General features: G+C 41.2%; 1 protein-coding gene across 13 annotated transcripts in view; it reads left to right on the top strand.

The window, feature by feature from the left end:
- sipa1l1 (signal-induced proliferation-associated 1 like 1) overlaps positions 1–13,934 on the top strand; it is a 459,559-nt gene that overhangs the window by 399,909 nt on the left and 45,716 nt on the right. For all 13 annotated transcript variants that reach the window (XM_070878865.1, XM_070878859.1, XM_070878868.1 and 10 more), the window contains one exon: positions 9,598–9,716. In XM_070878865.1, the coding sequence (XP_070734966.1) occupies positions 9,598–9,716 (119 nt within the window). The remainder of the gene's footprint in view (positions 1–9,597; positions 9,717–13,934) is intronic.

The raw sequence follows: 13,934 nt of genomic DNA, 5'->3' as shown, positions 1-13,934 counted from the left end.
CGAAGCTATTGTCTTTGGTCCCCACCACAAACTCCTTTCCCTAGCCACCAACTCCATCTCTCTCCCTGGCAACTGTTTGAGACTGAACCAGGCTGTTCACAACCTTGGTGTCGTATTTGACCCCCAAGATGAACTTCCGACTGTAATGTATGCACCTGTGAGTATGCTCTCAGATTGGTTGAATTGTGAGTGACTTAGCCAATCACATGATGTTCACAAGACTCAATAAAATCCCAGCCAGTTAGGTTCAGGGGGTCCATGATGAGGCAGGTGGTTGTGAGCTTGATGGATGAACTGGCAATTTTTAGTATGATTGTTATACCTTTGCTAATAAACCAACTAGTTCTTAATAGCAAGGTGTTGCTAGGAATTCTTAAGCAAAGAACCCATGAAGCAAATGCATTACACCGACCGCATATCTGCTCCATCACTAAGACGACCTACTTCCACTTCCATAACATTGCCCGTCTCTGCCCCTGCTTCAGCTCATCTGTTGCTGAAACCCTCATCCATGCCTTTGTTACCTTTAGACTTGACTGTTCAATGCTCTCCTGGCCGGCTTCCCATCTTCCACCCTACATAAACTTGAGCTCATCCAAAACTCTGTTGCCCGTTTCCTAATTCGCATTATGTCCCATTCAGCCATCACCTCAGTGCTCGCTGACCTACATTAGCTCCTAGTCGGGCAACGCCTCAATTTTAAATCCTTATCCTCGTTTTACTTCTCTTCATGGCCTCACCCCTACCTATCTCTGTAACCCCCTCCAGCCCTCAAGCCTTCAATATCTCTGCACTCCTCCAATTCTGGCTTCTTGGTGCATCCCCGATTTGAATTGCTCTACCATTGGTGGCTGTGCCTTCAGCTGCCTAGGCCTTGAGCTCTGGAATTCCCTTCCTAAACCTCTCCTCCTTTCGACCACTCTATCCTTTAAGGCACTCCTTAAAACCTGCCTCTTTCACTATGCTTTTGGTCATCTGTCCTAATATTTCATGTGGTTCGGTGTCAAATTTTATTCAACGTTCCCATTGGGACATTTTACTGTGTTAAAGGCGCTATAGAAATGCAAGTTGCTATTGTTGAATAGTGTGAATAGGGACTATCAAACCTGTTCCGCCATCACGGCTAATCTGTACCTCAACTCCACTTATCCACCTTTGCTCCATATTCTTTGATACCCTCACCAAAAACATAAATCTCGGTTTTTAATATTCCAATTGACACAGCATTTACTGCCTTTTGAGGGAGAGAGTTCCAAATTTCCCTTACCCTTTGTGTGAAGTGCTTCCTGACTTGACTTCTAAATGGCCTAGTGCATCATTGTTCTAGATTTTCCGTGGGGAGTTTCACAGGGAAGGAGTTTATCGATATCTACCCTATTAAATCCCTTTATCATTTTAAATACCTTGATTAGATCAACCCTCAACTTTCTGAACTCCAGGGAATACAAACCAAATGCATGCAACCTGTCCTCATAACGTAACCCTTTAAGTCCTGGTCTCATTCTGGTGAATCTGCAATGCACCCCCTCCAAGACAAATATATCCTTCCTGAGAGTCAATGCCGAAAATAGATTGAATATGACCAGATTAGATGTGCCTAATGCTCTATACAACTGTAGCATTGCTTCATCACCTTGTATTCCAACCCCCTTGAGGAAAAAGCTAACATTCCATTTGCCTTTTTGATTATTTTTGTACCTGTGAACTCGCTTTTAGTAATTTATGTACATGGACGGATAAATCCCTTTGCTCCTCCACAGCTCTCAGTCTCTCACTATTAAGAAAATATTCAGATTTGTCTTTCTTGGCTGTCTTACAATGCCTCCTAACTTGATGTCTGCAAACTTAGCTTTGCAGCCTTCTATTCCTTCATCCAAGTCATTAGTGAAAAGCTCTGACGCTCCAGTACATATCCCTGGGAACACCACTTGTCTCATCCTACCAATCAGTGAATGTTCTCTTAATCCCTATTCTTTTCCGTTTTCTAACTCCCAACCAATTACCAACCCATGTCAGAATATAACCTCCAATTTCGTGTGCTTTCATACTTATTAATAATCCCTTGTGTAGAACCTGAAAGTCTACATAGACAACTTTCATAGTCACTCTCTTATCCACCATGGTAATGACCTCCTCAAAAAATTCAACTTAAGTTAGTCTGATATGACCTACCCATCAGAGATCCATGCCAACTCTCCCCAACAGTGCATACTTGCCTAAGTGTTCAATTACTCTGTCGCTGTATTTATCTGGTCATTAATATTTGGGTTAAAGATGTTTTGATGCTGTGTACCCATCCTAACCAGAATAAGTTGTCCATTTGTTATGGGGGCGACCAAAAAATGGCATTTACACGGCTGTGGGGAACTTTTCTTTTTACAAATTGCAGTGCTCAAGCACCAATCATATTATAAGCTGTCATTGTTGACATTTGTAGGATGCCGATTGCTACTGAGAAACCCAAGTTGAAGGCCAGGCAATTCCATGGTTGAAAAGCACAGGAGATAATGTAGATGTCCTAGAAATGGGAAGAATGTAATGTGCTCACAACTCGTCGTATGTCTGTATTATCTTTGAGCAATATAATTTTTTTGTTGAAGAAAAATCTAGAAACTAATTGCAAGTGACGAGATTAATTTTAATTGATTCACTTTTCTATGACCTATAATGAAACGATCCTCTTTGGAAAAGACTATTTGCCATCAAGCTTCATATTTAAGTTGAAGCGTTTTGATGAACGTCTCGCAGTCTATGCAGTGATTCTTGAGATTTCTAAGCATGGAAGGTTAGGCCATTGGTTGAGCTTTTATTTGAAATGAAAATGCAGTACAGCACTGAGTGCTAAAACACACCAGCACTCCGAACTAATTCCAAATATTTAGAGAGCTCTGTTGTTGCCAAAATGGCCTTGTCCTCATTTTCATAATAAATGAGTTTCTGGTTACATGCAGCGTTCTCGTGTTCTTTCTTTTTCCTCTTTCCCTTTTCTCTTCCCTGACCAGCCATCTGCTCTGTCTGCAAAAGCCTGTCATTATCATGTGCATCAAATTGCAGTGTGTTCGACAGGATATAGTTTAGCCCTGAAGATTCATGGTAATTGTGATGACAATAATGAATGTGAAACCGCCCATCCCCCTGCTGCATATCCATGGCCATCAATAAGTGGCTCTGCAACACCCAGGAACTAATGACGCAAGTTTATTATTTAAACTGGGCTCAACATCAGTGAACTTGTGCAAAGTCAACAGTGTCATCGGTTAGCTCGCACTGATGACACTGAAATCCAATAATCCGCTTTCTTTTTTAAAAGAAAAGCCATTTCTGTTTTAACCATCTGATGCCCGTTAGTGCTGAGCAACAGTGTTTTGTAATTAAATATATTGGACTTAGCTCTGATCTTCAAAGTCCAGTCTGTAGTTGTGAATTATGAGCCTTGCAGTGTAGTTGCTAAATGGGCATCAATATGGTTGGTAAATCAGATGCCTATCGGAGATCCAATGGTTTGAACCCAAGACACACTGAAGCATTTTCTATGAAAGAAAGTAATGTTTCAGATCTGTTCTGGCAAAGGATCCAGCATTTTCAGTTTTGTTTCCTTTATGTTTCTGGTGTTTCATATTTGCTTTCTAAAAATCTGACCCTTGAGAATATGTAAAGAGTAAAGGAGTGTTTGGGGTGTGTATTCTTTCCTCCAGTTTGCACTTTGTGATGAGCATTGCATGTACCAGTAGAAAAATGCCCTAACTTTGCCATTAGGGTAAGCTATTGGTTAACACCTGGTCCAGGCGAAAGCAAGGGCTGCTTGCTACTTCCCCGTGATAGTACAAATTGGAAATCGATCATAAGAACATAAGAAATAGGAACAGGAGTAGGCCATACGGCCCCTCGAGCCTGCTCCGCCATTCAACAAGATCATGGCTGATCTGATCATGGACTCAGCTTCACTTCCCCGCCTGCTCCCCATAACCCCTTATCCCCTTATCATTTAAGAAACTGTCTATGTCCCAGCTTCCACAGCTCTCTGAGACAGCGAATTCCACAGATTTACAACCCTCAGAAGAAATTTCTCCTCATCTCTGTTTTAAATGGGCGGCCCCTTATTCTAAGATCATGCCCTCTAGTTCTAGTCTCCCCCATCAGTGGAAACAACCTCTCTGCATCCACCTTGTCAAGCCCCTCCATAATCTTATACGTTTTGATAAGATTACCTCTCATTCTTCTGAATTCTAATGAGTAGAGGCCCAACCTACTCAACCTTTCCTCATAAGTCAACCCCCTCATCCCCGGAATCAACCTCGTGAACCTTCTCTGAACTGCCTCCAAAGCAAGTATATCCTTTCGTAAATATGGAAACCAAAACTGCACGCAGTAGTCCAGGTGTGGCCTCACCAATACCTTATATAGCTGTAGCAAGACTTCCCTACTTTTATACTCCATCCCCTTTGCAATAAAGGCCAAGATACCATTAGCCTTCCTGATCACTTGCTGTATCTGCATACTATCCTTTTGTGTTTCATGCACAAGTGCCCCCAGGTCCTGCTGTATTGCGGCACTTTTCAATCTTTCTGCATTTAAATAATAACTTGCTCTTTGATTTTTTTTTTCTGCCAAAGTGCGGAAATAGTGTCCCGTGTACAACAGAACTCATGGTCTTGTATTAATTCATTAATTGGTAGTGTTTTAATATTTGAGAACTACGATTGTACAATAATGTTATGACTCATAGTAGAACTGGTGCTTTCAGCATTGGGTTGATAATTTGTTTTTAATTTTGTGTGTTGAGATTACTAAATGTTACAGAATTCACCATTAAACATGTTGAATAACTTTCTAACAATAATAATGCAAAAAGCATGGACATCATGTACTAATCCCAAAACTTTATGCATCCTGTACCGAGCCCAACACTCAGTGATGGTCTTTGTTTGGAGAACACGCCAAGTCATTCTGTAGTCTCATGGTTTAATTAATAAACCTGTTATACTCCATGTTTAGGGTTGGTGCTCCTCCCAAGATTATTCTTGTGGTAGCCACCAAACGTTCAGTGTACTCTTTCTAGGGGCTCCACTGTGGTGACCTGTCCACCACCACCATCAGATGGCATTGCCCAATCGTTCTTGCCTGGTGCAGTATGGCTGCTGTGGACACCTTCACAGTATTTGTACACAACAGCAAAATGTAGAGTACTTCAGCAAAAAGAGCTTGTATTATCTTATATTGACTTTGTTTCCCACCTGGAAGTTTCTACTGGTACATGCAATGCTCATCACAGAGTGAAAACTGGGGAAAGGAAGCACAAGATAAAAGTTCACGGGGTTGGGGTAATATATTAGCATGAATAGAGGATTGGCTAACTAACCGAGAACAGAGAGTTGGGATAAATGGTTCATTCTCTGGTTGGCAACCAGTAACTAGTGGGATGCCGCAGGGATCAGTGCTGGAACCCCAATAATTTACAATCTTTTTAACAACTTGGAAGAAGGGACTGAGTGTAACGTAGCCAAGTTTGCTGATGATACAAAGATGGGACGAAAAGCAGTGTGTGAGGAGGACACAAAAAATCTGCAAAAGGACATAGACAGGCTAAGTGACTGGGCAAAAATTTGGCAGATGGAATATAATGTCAAAGTGTGAGGTCATGCACTTTGGCAGAAAAAAATCGAAGAGCAAGTTATTATTTAAATGGAGAAAGATTGCAAAGTGCCGCAGTACAGCGGGACCTGGGGGTACTTGTGCATGAAACACAAAAGGATAGTATGCAGGTACAGCAAGTGATCAGGAAGGCCAATGGTATCTTGGCCTTTATTGCAAAGGGGGTGGAGTATAAAAGCAGGGAAGTCTTGCTACAGCTATATAAGGTATTGGTGAGGCCACACCTGGAATACTGCATGCAGTTTTGGTTTCCATATTTACAAAAGGATATACTTGCTTTGGAGGCAGTTCAGAGAAGGTTCACTAGGTTGATTCCGGGGATGAGGGGGTTGACTTATGAGGAAAGGTTGAGTAGGTTGGACCTCTACTCATTGGAATTCAGAAGAATGAGAGGTGATCTTATCGAAACGTACAAGATTATGAGGGGGCTTGACAAGGTGAATGCAGAGAGGATGTTTCCACTGATGGGGGAGACTAGAACTAGAGGGCATGATCTTAGAATAAGGGGCTGCCCATTTAAAACAGAGATGAGGAGAAATTTCTTCTCTGAGGGTTGTAAATCTGTGGAATTCGCTGCCTCAGAGAGCTGTGGAAGCCGGGACATTGACTAAATTTAAGACAGAAACAGACAGTTTATTAAATGATAAGGGGATAAGGGGTCATGGGGAGCGGGCAGGGAAGTGGAGCTGAGTCCATGATTAGATCAGTCACGATCTTATTGAATGGTGGAGCAGGCCCGAGGGGCCGTATGGCCTACTCCTGCTCCTATTTCTTATGTTCTTATGTGTTAAAGGATGTGCGGCGTTGTATACGGTGGTCAGACTTTTTGTGCGTTCTTGAAAGTTCTCATTCTAGTCATTGTTTTGTGCTGTGTAGAAGCTGTGCTTGGAAATCAAGTTTATCTTCCCTCCCTCCCTCCAAAGCTAGAACTAATCAGTGTAGCTTGGTGCTCCACACATTAACAGAGAGCTTGTTGGGGATATAGGAATCAGAGCGATTAAAGAGATGGGGTGACATGCCATAAGGTTTTTTTAATAAAATGTTGAACTGGATGATATTTTTATAATGTGTTGGGCAGGTAGATCTGCCCACAGGTATGGGAACTTTGCTGTTTTGCAAGTAAGAAAACCAACCACCTTCAGATGAGCCATGGAAAGAACATAAGAATTAGGAGTAGGAGTAGGCCATTCGGCCCCTCGATCCTGCTCCGCCACTCAATGAGATCATGGCGGATCGTCTCCCTCAACTCAACCTTTCTGCACTATCCCCATATCCTTTGATTCCTTTGATATCCAAAAATCTATTGATCTCTGTCTTGAATATACGCTGACTGAGCCTCCACAGCCCTCTGGGGTAGAGAATTCCAAAGATTTACCACCCTCTGAGTGAAGAAGTTTCTCCTCATCTCAATCCTAAATGGCTAACCCCTTATTCTGAGACTGTGATCCCTGGTTCTAGTCTCCTCAGCCAGAAGAAACATCCTCCCTGCATCTACCCTGTCAAGCCCTGTAAGAATTTTGTATGTTTCAATGAGATCACCTCTTATTCTTCTAAACTCCAGAGAATATAGGCCTAGTCTACTCAATCTCTCCTCATAGGACAATCCCCCCATCCCAGGAATAAGACTGGTGAACCTTCGGTGCATTCCCTCAATGGCAAATATATCCTTCCTTCGGCAAGGAGACCAAACTGTACACAATACTACAGGTGTGGTCTCACCCAGGGTCCCATATAATTGCAGTAAGACGCCTTACTCTTATACTCAAATCCTCTTGTAATAAAGGCCAACATTCCATTTGCTGTCATAATTGCTTGCTGTACCTGCATGTTAACATTCAGTGATTTGTGTACATGGACACCCTGGTCCCTCTCATCATCAACACTTCCCAATCTCTCACTATTTCAAAAATACTCTGCTTTTCTATTTTTCCTGGCGTGTGGGAAGTGGAAATGCCACACTGGTCCAATAGAGGACGGTCTTTTTGAGGCTGGGATTAAGGCACATCATCGGGCCCGACTAGATAGAGCTTTTCCTTGCATCATATTGTGGTCTGTGAGTTCTTGATGCTAATCACCTCACCTTTTTTGTCTCAATATTGCCCACCTAATGCATCATAACATCTGATTTGCTTTACTCGCTGTCACCGAGCATTGTTGTGATAGCTTCGATTTATTGTCAATCAGCATCCCACCAGAGCTCTCATTTTCAATGCACATTATTCTCTTTCCATGATGTAATAGTCCCTTCCATGATGTTTTGTTCACATGTGAAGCACTTTGCATTCTCTACATTGAATTTCATCTGTTATCTGTTGGTGCAATTGGGTGCTTTATAACTCCACGGATGTGGAATATTACTAGAAAGCATTTTTAATTTAAGGTTTTTTGTGTAAGAAAAATAAAGAAAGACTTGCATTTATATAGTGCCTATCCCGGCCCCTGGACGTCTCAAAGCGCTTTACAGCCAATTAAGTACTTTTGGAGTGTAGTCACGGCTGTAATGTGGGAAACGCAGCAGCCAACTTGCGCACAGCAAGCTCCCACAAACAACAATGTGATAATGACCATATAATCTGTTTTTGTTATTTTGATTGAGGGATAAACATTGGCCAGGATACTGGGGATAACTCCCCTGCTCTTCTTTGAAATAGTGCCATGGGATCTTTTATGTTCACCTGAGGGCAGACGGGGCCTCGATTTAATGTCTCATCCGAAAGATGAAGAAAGAGGTCAATGAAAACAGCTGAGTATTTTAACCAAAGATTTTTTTCTCAATAATTTAGTAATGTTTTTAATCCAGAATTCTGGGGGGAAAAGACAGTGCAACCCTGACGGACAGACAAAAATCTGGAATAAAAAAATGCTAAGACGAGATTGGTACATTGTAATTACTTGTATCGAATCCTAAGTTAGAAAATGTATGTATGTTACATTACTCCATCGCATACTGAATTTTCTTTAAATGTCGCAGTAAGCAGTCTTTTATTCTGCCTTAGTTTTTGCATTTCATATCAGTAAGTAAACTGATCTATATCAGGTTGTCATTCTAAGCTGGGTTGGAGACGTATGTGCATTACAAGGCTGTAACACGCTGCAAGCACTTTTAATTTTTTTTGAAAATTAAGCCTCTGTTTAAAACAAAATAGAATTCCTTTTTGAAATGAAGTTGGGGCATGTTTCAGTTCACAGAATATGTGCAGATACTTACGCTGAGCTATGTTGACCAGTCTGGTCATTTGAACAGCACCACCTGTTGGTTGTTGGCAGGCTAAAGTTGAGCTGGTGGGGAGCCATATCCCACATTGACTGCAGGCACTATAGGCATAGAATTCATCCTTAGTGCTGCATGGCTGGGCTGCAGGATGTCTACTTGCTCTGGTTTGTCTGGCAGGGAATTGACGAGTTGAATGGACTGTCAGAAAGGTGTCCTTGTTGTTGGAAAATAAATATTTTCCCCATTCATTATCTATTCACATTTTATCTTGCAATCTCGTGGGTAGAATGTGCATTCATTTTTATTCTGAAATATTCTACTGTGTGTATATTTTTGGAAAGGTAGGCATCGGGAGGCTTGAAGAATTGCTTTGTTGTGCTTTTCTGAGACATGAGAGTTTGACCTGAATTCCCATTCTAAGATTTACAAATGCTACACAGCTGTGCTGTATGCATTTTCGAAAGATTCCATTAATTAGAACATCTGAAATTACAATTACAGCTCTTCGTGGGACCACAACAGTCAGCAGTTTCCAACATGAATTTAGAATGAATTGTATAACTTTCAAAGTCGACATTACAGCTCTTCCAGGTTTCATTTTAAGCCAGTGTGAAGTCAGTTGAAACTCTCTGTAATTAATATTTGTCTTGTTTGTAAATAATAAGCACTGCAGAAGGAGAAATCCTCCTCTCTTTATTTTATATAAAAAGTATTGTAATTATGTATTTCAGAACCAACCTGGCACATCCCATCTGTATCAAAGGTAACATCTGCACTTCGAGATAGTCCCAACGGAAGGTTAATGAGACAAGAAGTCGTAGACCACATTTCTCCCAACAAACAAGGACAGGTAAATGAGTTAAAATCTATTGCATACTTGTTCTGCATCTCTTCCAACATACGATGAATTATTTCTTCCTTCTTAATGTTCATGATACCCAGAACAATGTTTGTGTGCTTAACATGTTCTAAATTTAACCTGCAGATAGGGAATTATTGAAAGCCTTATACTGGTTTTCAAGGTGACGTGTTTAATTGGGCGTGTTGACATGCAAAAGTGCCTTTTTAAAAAAAAAATGCAGAGTTGCTGTTATATTTTCAGTAACTCACAGAAACACACCCAGCTTTAAGATGGCAGAACTAGGGGGCACAGCCTCAAAATATGGGGGAGCCAATTTAAAACCGAGTTGAGAAGGAATTTCTTCTCGCAGAAGGCTGTGAATCTGTGGAATTCTCTGCCCAAGTAAGCAGTTGAGGCTAGCTCATTGAATGTATTCAAGTCACAGATAGATAGATTTTTAACCAATAAGGGAATTATGGGTTATGGGGAGCGGGCGGGTAAGTGGAGCTGAGTCCACGGCCAGATCAGCCATGATCTTATTGAATGGGGTGAATAGGCTCGAGGGGCTAGATGGCCTACTCCTGTTCCTAATTCTTATGTTCTTCTATACCGGAACTCACCAGAATCAGGTGACTTCTTCCCTTTATTATAAACAGCATTGGCTGCAGTACCACAGGAGTCCACAGGTGAGTTACACTTCTCCCTCCTTAATGAAGAAGTAATTATAACAAAATAATCATCATACATAACTTGCATGGTTATACATAACAAAAGATATGGACTTATTTTGCCATATTTACAAATCAAGCTTAATCACTTGTTTTCTGTTTCGAAGATGATACCTTCGCTCTCAATCAGAACCTTCCAAACTTGGTGCCAAATTTAAACTCATTCGAGGCTGATCCTGAGGAAAGTTTTCCTCCAAGGAATGCCCTTGATTTCCATTTAAATTCTCTCTAACTTCAAACTGTTCGTCTGCCTGACTCGGACTCAGTCTTAAATTCTGACTTTCTCTTGGATTGTTTCCAGTACATTGGATATAGGATATGCTACTGGTGTATCAAAACTATCTGATGAGTCAGAAATAATTTAATCATTCCCACGTTCAACTATTTTCACGTCTGTAGGTAAAATATGATCAATGTGAACAAACCTAACTTGTCCATGATCAAACATCTTGATCAAATATGTGCGAGGACCACATATCTTCACCACTCTTCCTGGTAACCACTTTAACCATTTATGGTGATGGTTCTTCACTCTCACCTATGATTTCATTTTACACTTCTGTCTTTTTTGCTCTACCTCTATCATGATTCTCTTTCTGTCTTAACTGTTTCTTTTCTACGGACTGTACCAAGTTTGGTTTTAACAACGAAAATCTGGTTTGTGGCTGTCGTTTGAGAAACAACTCTGCTGGTGTTCTACCAGTAGTTGTATGAGGAGTGTTACGATATGTAATTAGAAAATTAGCCAATTTGTGGTCCAATGACAATTGTCGTTTCTTTGGATTTGGATCCAACATCTGTTTGATGAGGGCATGCTTTACAATTTATACAGTGCGCTATGCTGCACCATTTGAAGCAAGGTGGTACGGTGGAATCTTGGGATGTTTCACACCATTTTTGCTCATGAACTGTGCAAATTCTTCTGAACAAAATTGTGGTCCATTTATGAGAAACAATTTCTTCTGGGAGGCCAAATAAAGAAAATAATCTTCGTAAAATGTCGAATGTTTTACTTTTATTTTCCACATTGGAAAAACCTCAACCCATTTCGAATGGCTATCAATCACAATGAACAATTGTTGTCCTTCTAACTCAGCAAAATCAATATGTAGCCTTTGCCACACCTGGGAGGCCATTTCCATGGCTGTAATGGTACTGATGGTGGGTTCTTGCTTACCAATTGAGATGTCGAACACTGACTGACGCTGTACTCTGTATCTTTATCAAGACCTGGCCACCATAAGTAACTGTGTTCAAAACTCTTGGTCAAGCACATTCCCAGGTGCTGGTCATGGAGGTCTCCTAATAATTTGGTCCTGAATTTATTTGGTATAACCGCTCTTGCACCCCACATGATACAATCTTTATCGACTGATAATTCATTCCTACGAATGAAGAATGGATGAATATATTTGTCCGTTACCTGGTTTGGCCAACCATTTGCAATATAATCATACACCTTTGACATAACTGCGTCACGTTTGGTTGCTCTACCAATCTTTTCAGCTGTGACTGGCAGTTCGGGTGTAACTTGTGATGGGGAAGGCAATCTAGACATAGCATCAGCATTACTGTGATCAGCTGATTGTCTGTATTCAATATCATATGTATATGCTGACAAAATCAAAGCCCATCTCTGCATTCGTGCTGCAACTAATGTTGGAGCTGGGGACTTTGGATGGAGGATTGCTGTCAGGTGCTTATGGTCCATAATGATGGTAAACTTACGACCATACAAGTATTTATGGAACTTCTTGACGCCGAAAATTAATGCCAAAGCTTCCCTTTTGATTTGCGCATAATTATGCTCACTGGCACTGAGAGTGCGTGAAGCAAAAGCAGTTGGTGTCTCCTCCCCACTACGTAATACATGAGAGATCACTGCCCCAACTCCATAGGGAGAGGCATCACATGCTAGCTTGATCTCCTTCGATACGTCATAGTGAACTAAAATGTTGCTCTCCACCAATTTGCTTTTACACTCCTTGAATGCTGTATCACATTCTTCTGACCACTTCCAATGACCTGTTTTTTCAATAGTTCATTCAGTGGATGTAATACTGTAGCCAAATTTGGTAGGAACTTCCCATAATAGTTCAAAAGACCCAAAAATGATCGAAATTCAGTGACATTCTTGGGAGTGGGTGTATTTCTGATTGCATCCAGCTTTTCCTTGGTTGGATGTAAATCATCTTTGTCTACTCTGTGCCCTAAGTACTCCACTGAGTTTTGAAATAACTCACACTTGCAAGCAGACACTTGTACTCTGCTTCTCTAGCCGTTTGAGGACTTCATTCAATATGTTATTATGAATTTGCCTATTTGGTGCTGAAATGAGTATGTCATCTAAATAACATAATACCCCTTCAATACCTTGCAAAATCTGGTTCATCACCCCTTGGAATATGGCAGGGGTGGAAGACACTCCAAACGGTAGCCTATTAAATTGATATAGGCCTAGATGAGTATTTATAGTCAAGCATGACTTGGATTCTTCATCTAGTTCAAGCTGTAAGTAGGCATTCGTAAGATACAACTTTGTGAAGATCTGACCACCTGTCAGTGTTGTGAACAATACTCCTACATTTGGCAATGTATTGGGGACATTACCCGCTAGAACCTGGTTTACGGTTACTTTATAATCACCGCACAATCTTACCTTACCATCGGACTTGGGTACATCAACAATGGGTGTAGCCCAATTACATAGATCTATTTTAGAAATAATGTTCTCAGTCTCTAGTCTTTTGAGTTCTTGCTCAACTTTTTCCTTGAGTGCATATGGTATGGAACGTGGCTTGCAGTAAACCGATCTCGCATCCTTCTGTACCCTGACATTTGCCTTGAACCCTTGGATTGGACTGCCTATCTCGCAGAACACCTTCAGATAATTCTTGATGACATCATCCTTTGATGCAAATCTCGTTTCAACACGAAAAATCTCACTCCAATCCAGCTTCAGTGATCCCAACCAATTTCTTCCAAATAAGGCAGGCTTGTCTCCAGCCACTACTAATAGAGGCAAGCTCTGAAATTGATCCTTGTATTTCACCGGTATGGTGATACGACCTACCACAGGAATGTTTTCTCCTGAGTAGCCTCGCAGCTCTATCTTGGATTTCTCCAATGGGAAATCACACAATTTGTCGAGGTATAGCGACTCCGGTACTACACTCACGGATGCACCAGTGTCGATTTCCATGGGTATCTTGGTTCCTGCAACATCTGTATGGATTATGATACTTTTTGAATCGCTGTTCGTTAACCTCGTGCTACTGATAATGTTTAACTCTCAAATCTCCTTGTCCTGTTGTTTTTCTTCCATGCTATGTAGTCTCTGGGGATTTCTGCTCATAGCTTTGAAAGCTGGTTTATCCTTCAGTCGGCATGCCTTCGCAAGATGCCCAGTTTTCCTACAGATGAAACACTGCTCAAAGTTGTCCATATGTGAAGGCAATGTGTTGTCCCACGCACCGATAGCAGGACTTCAATGCTCTGT

The sequence above is a fragment of the Pristiophorus japonicus genome, chromosome 4, assembly GCF_044704955.1.
Source record: "Pristiophorus japonicus isolate sPriJap1 chromosome 4, sPriJap1.hap1, whole genome shotgun sequence".
NCBI classification, from domain to species: Eukaryota; Metazoa; Chordata; class Chondrichthyes; family Pristiophoridae; genus Pristiophorus; species Pristiophorus japonicus.
Note: the sequence above shows the minus strand (reverse complement) of the source record. Positions and strands in the feature narration are given on the sequence as shown.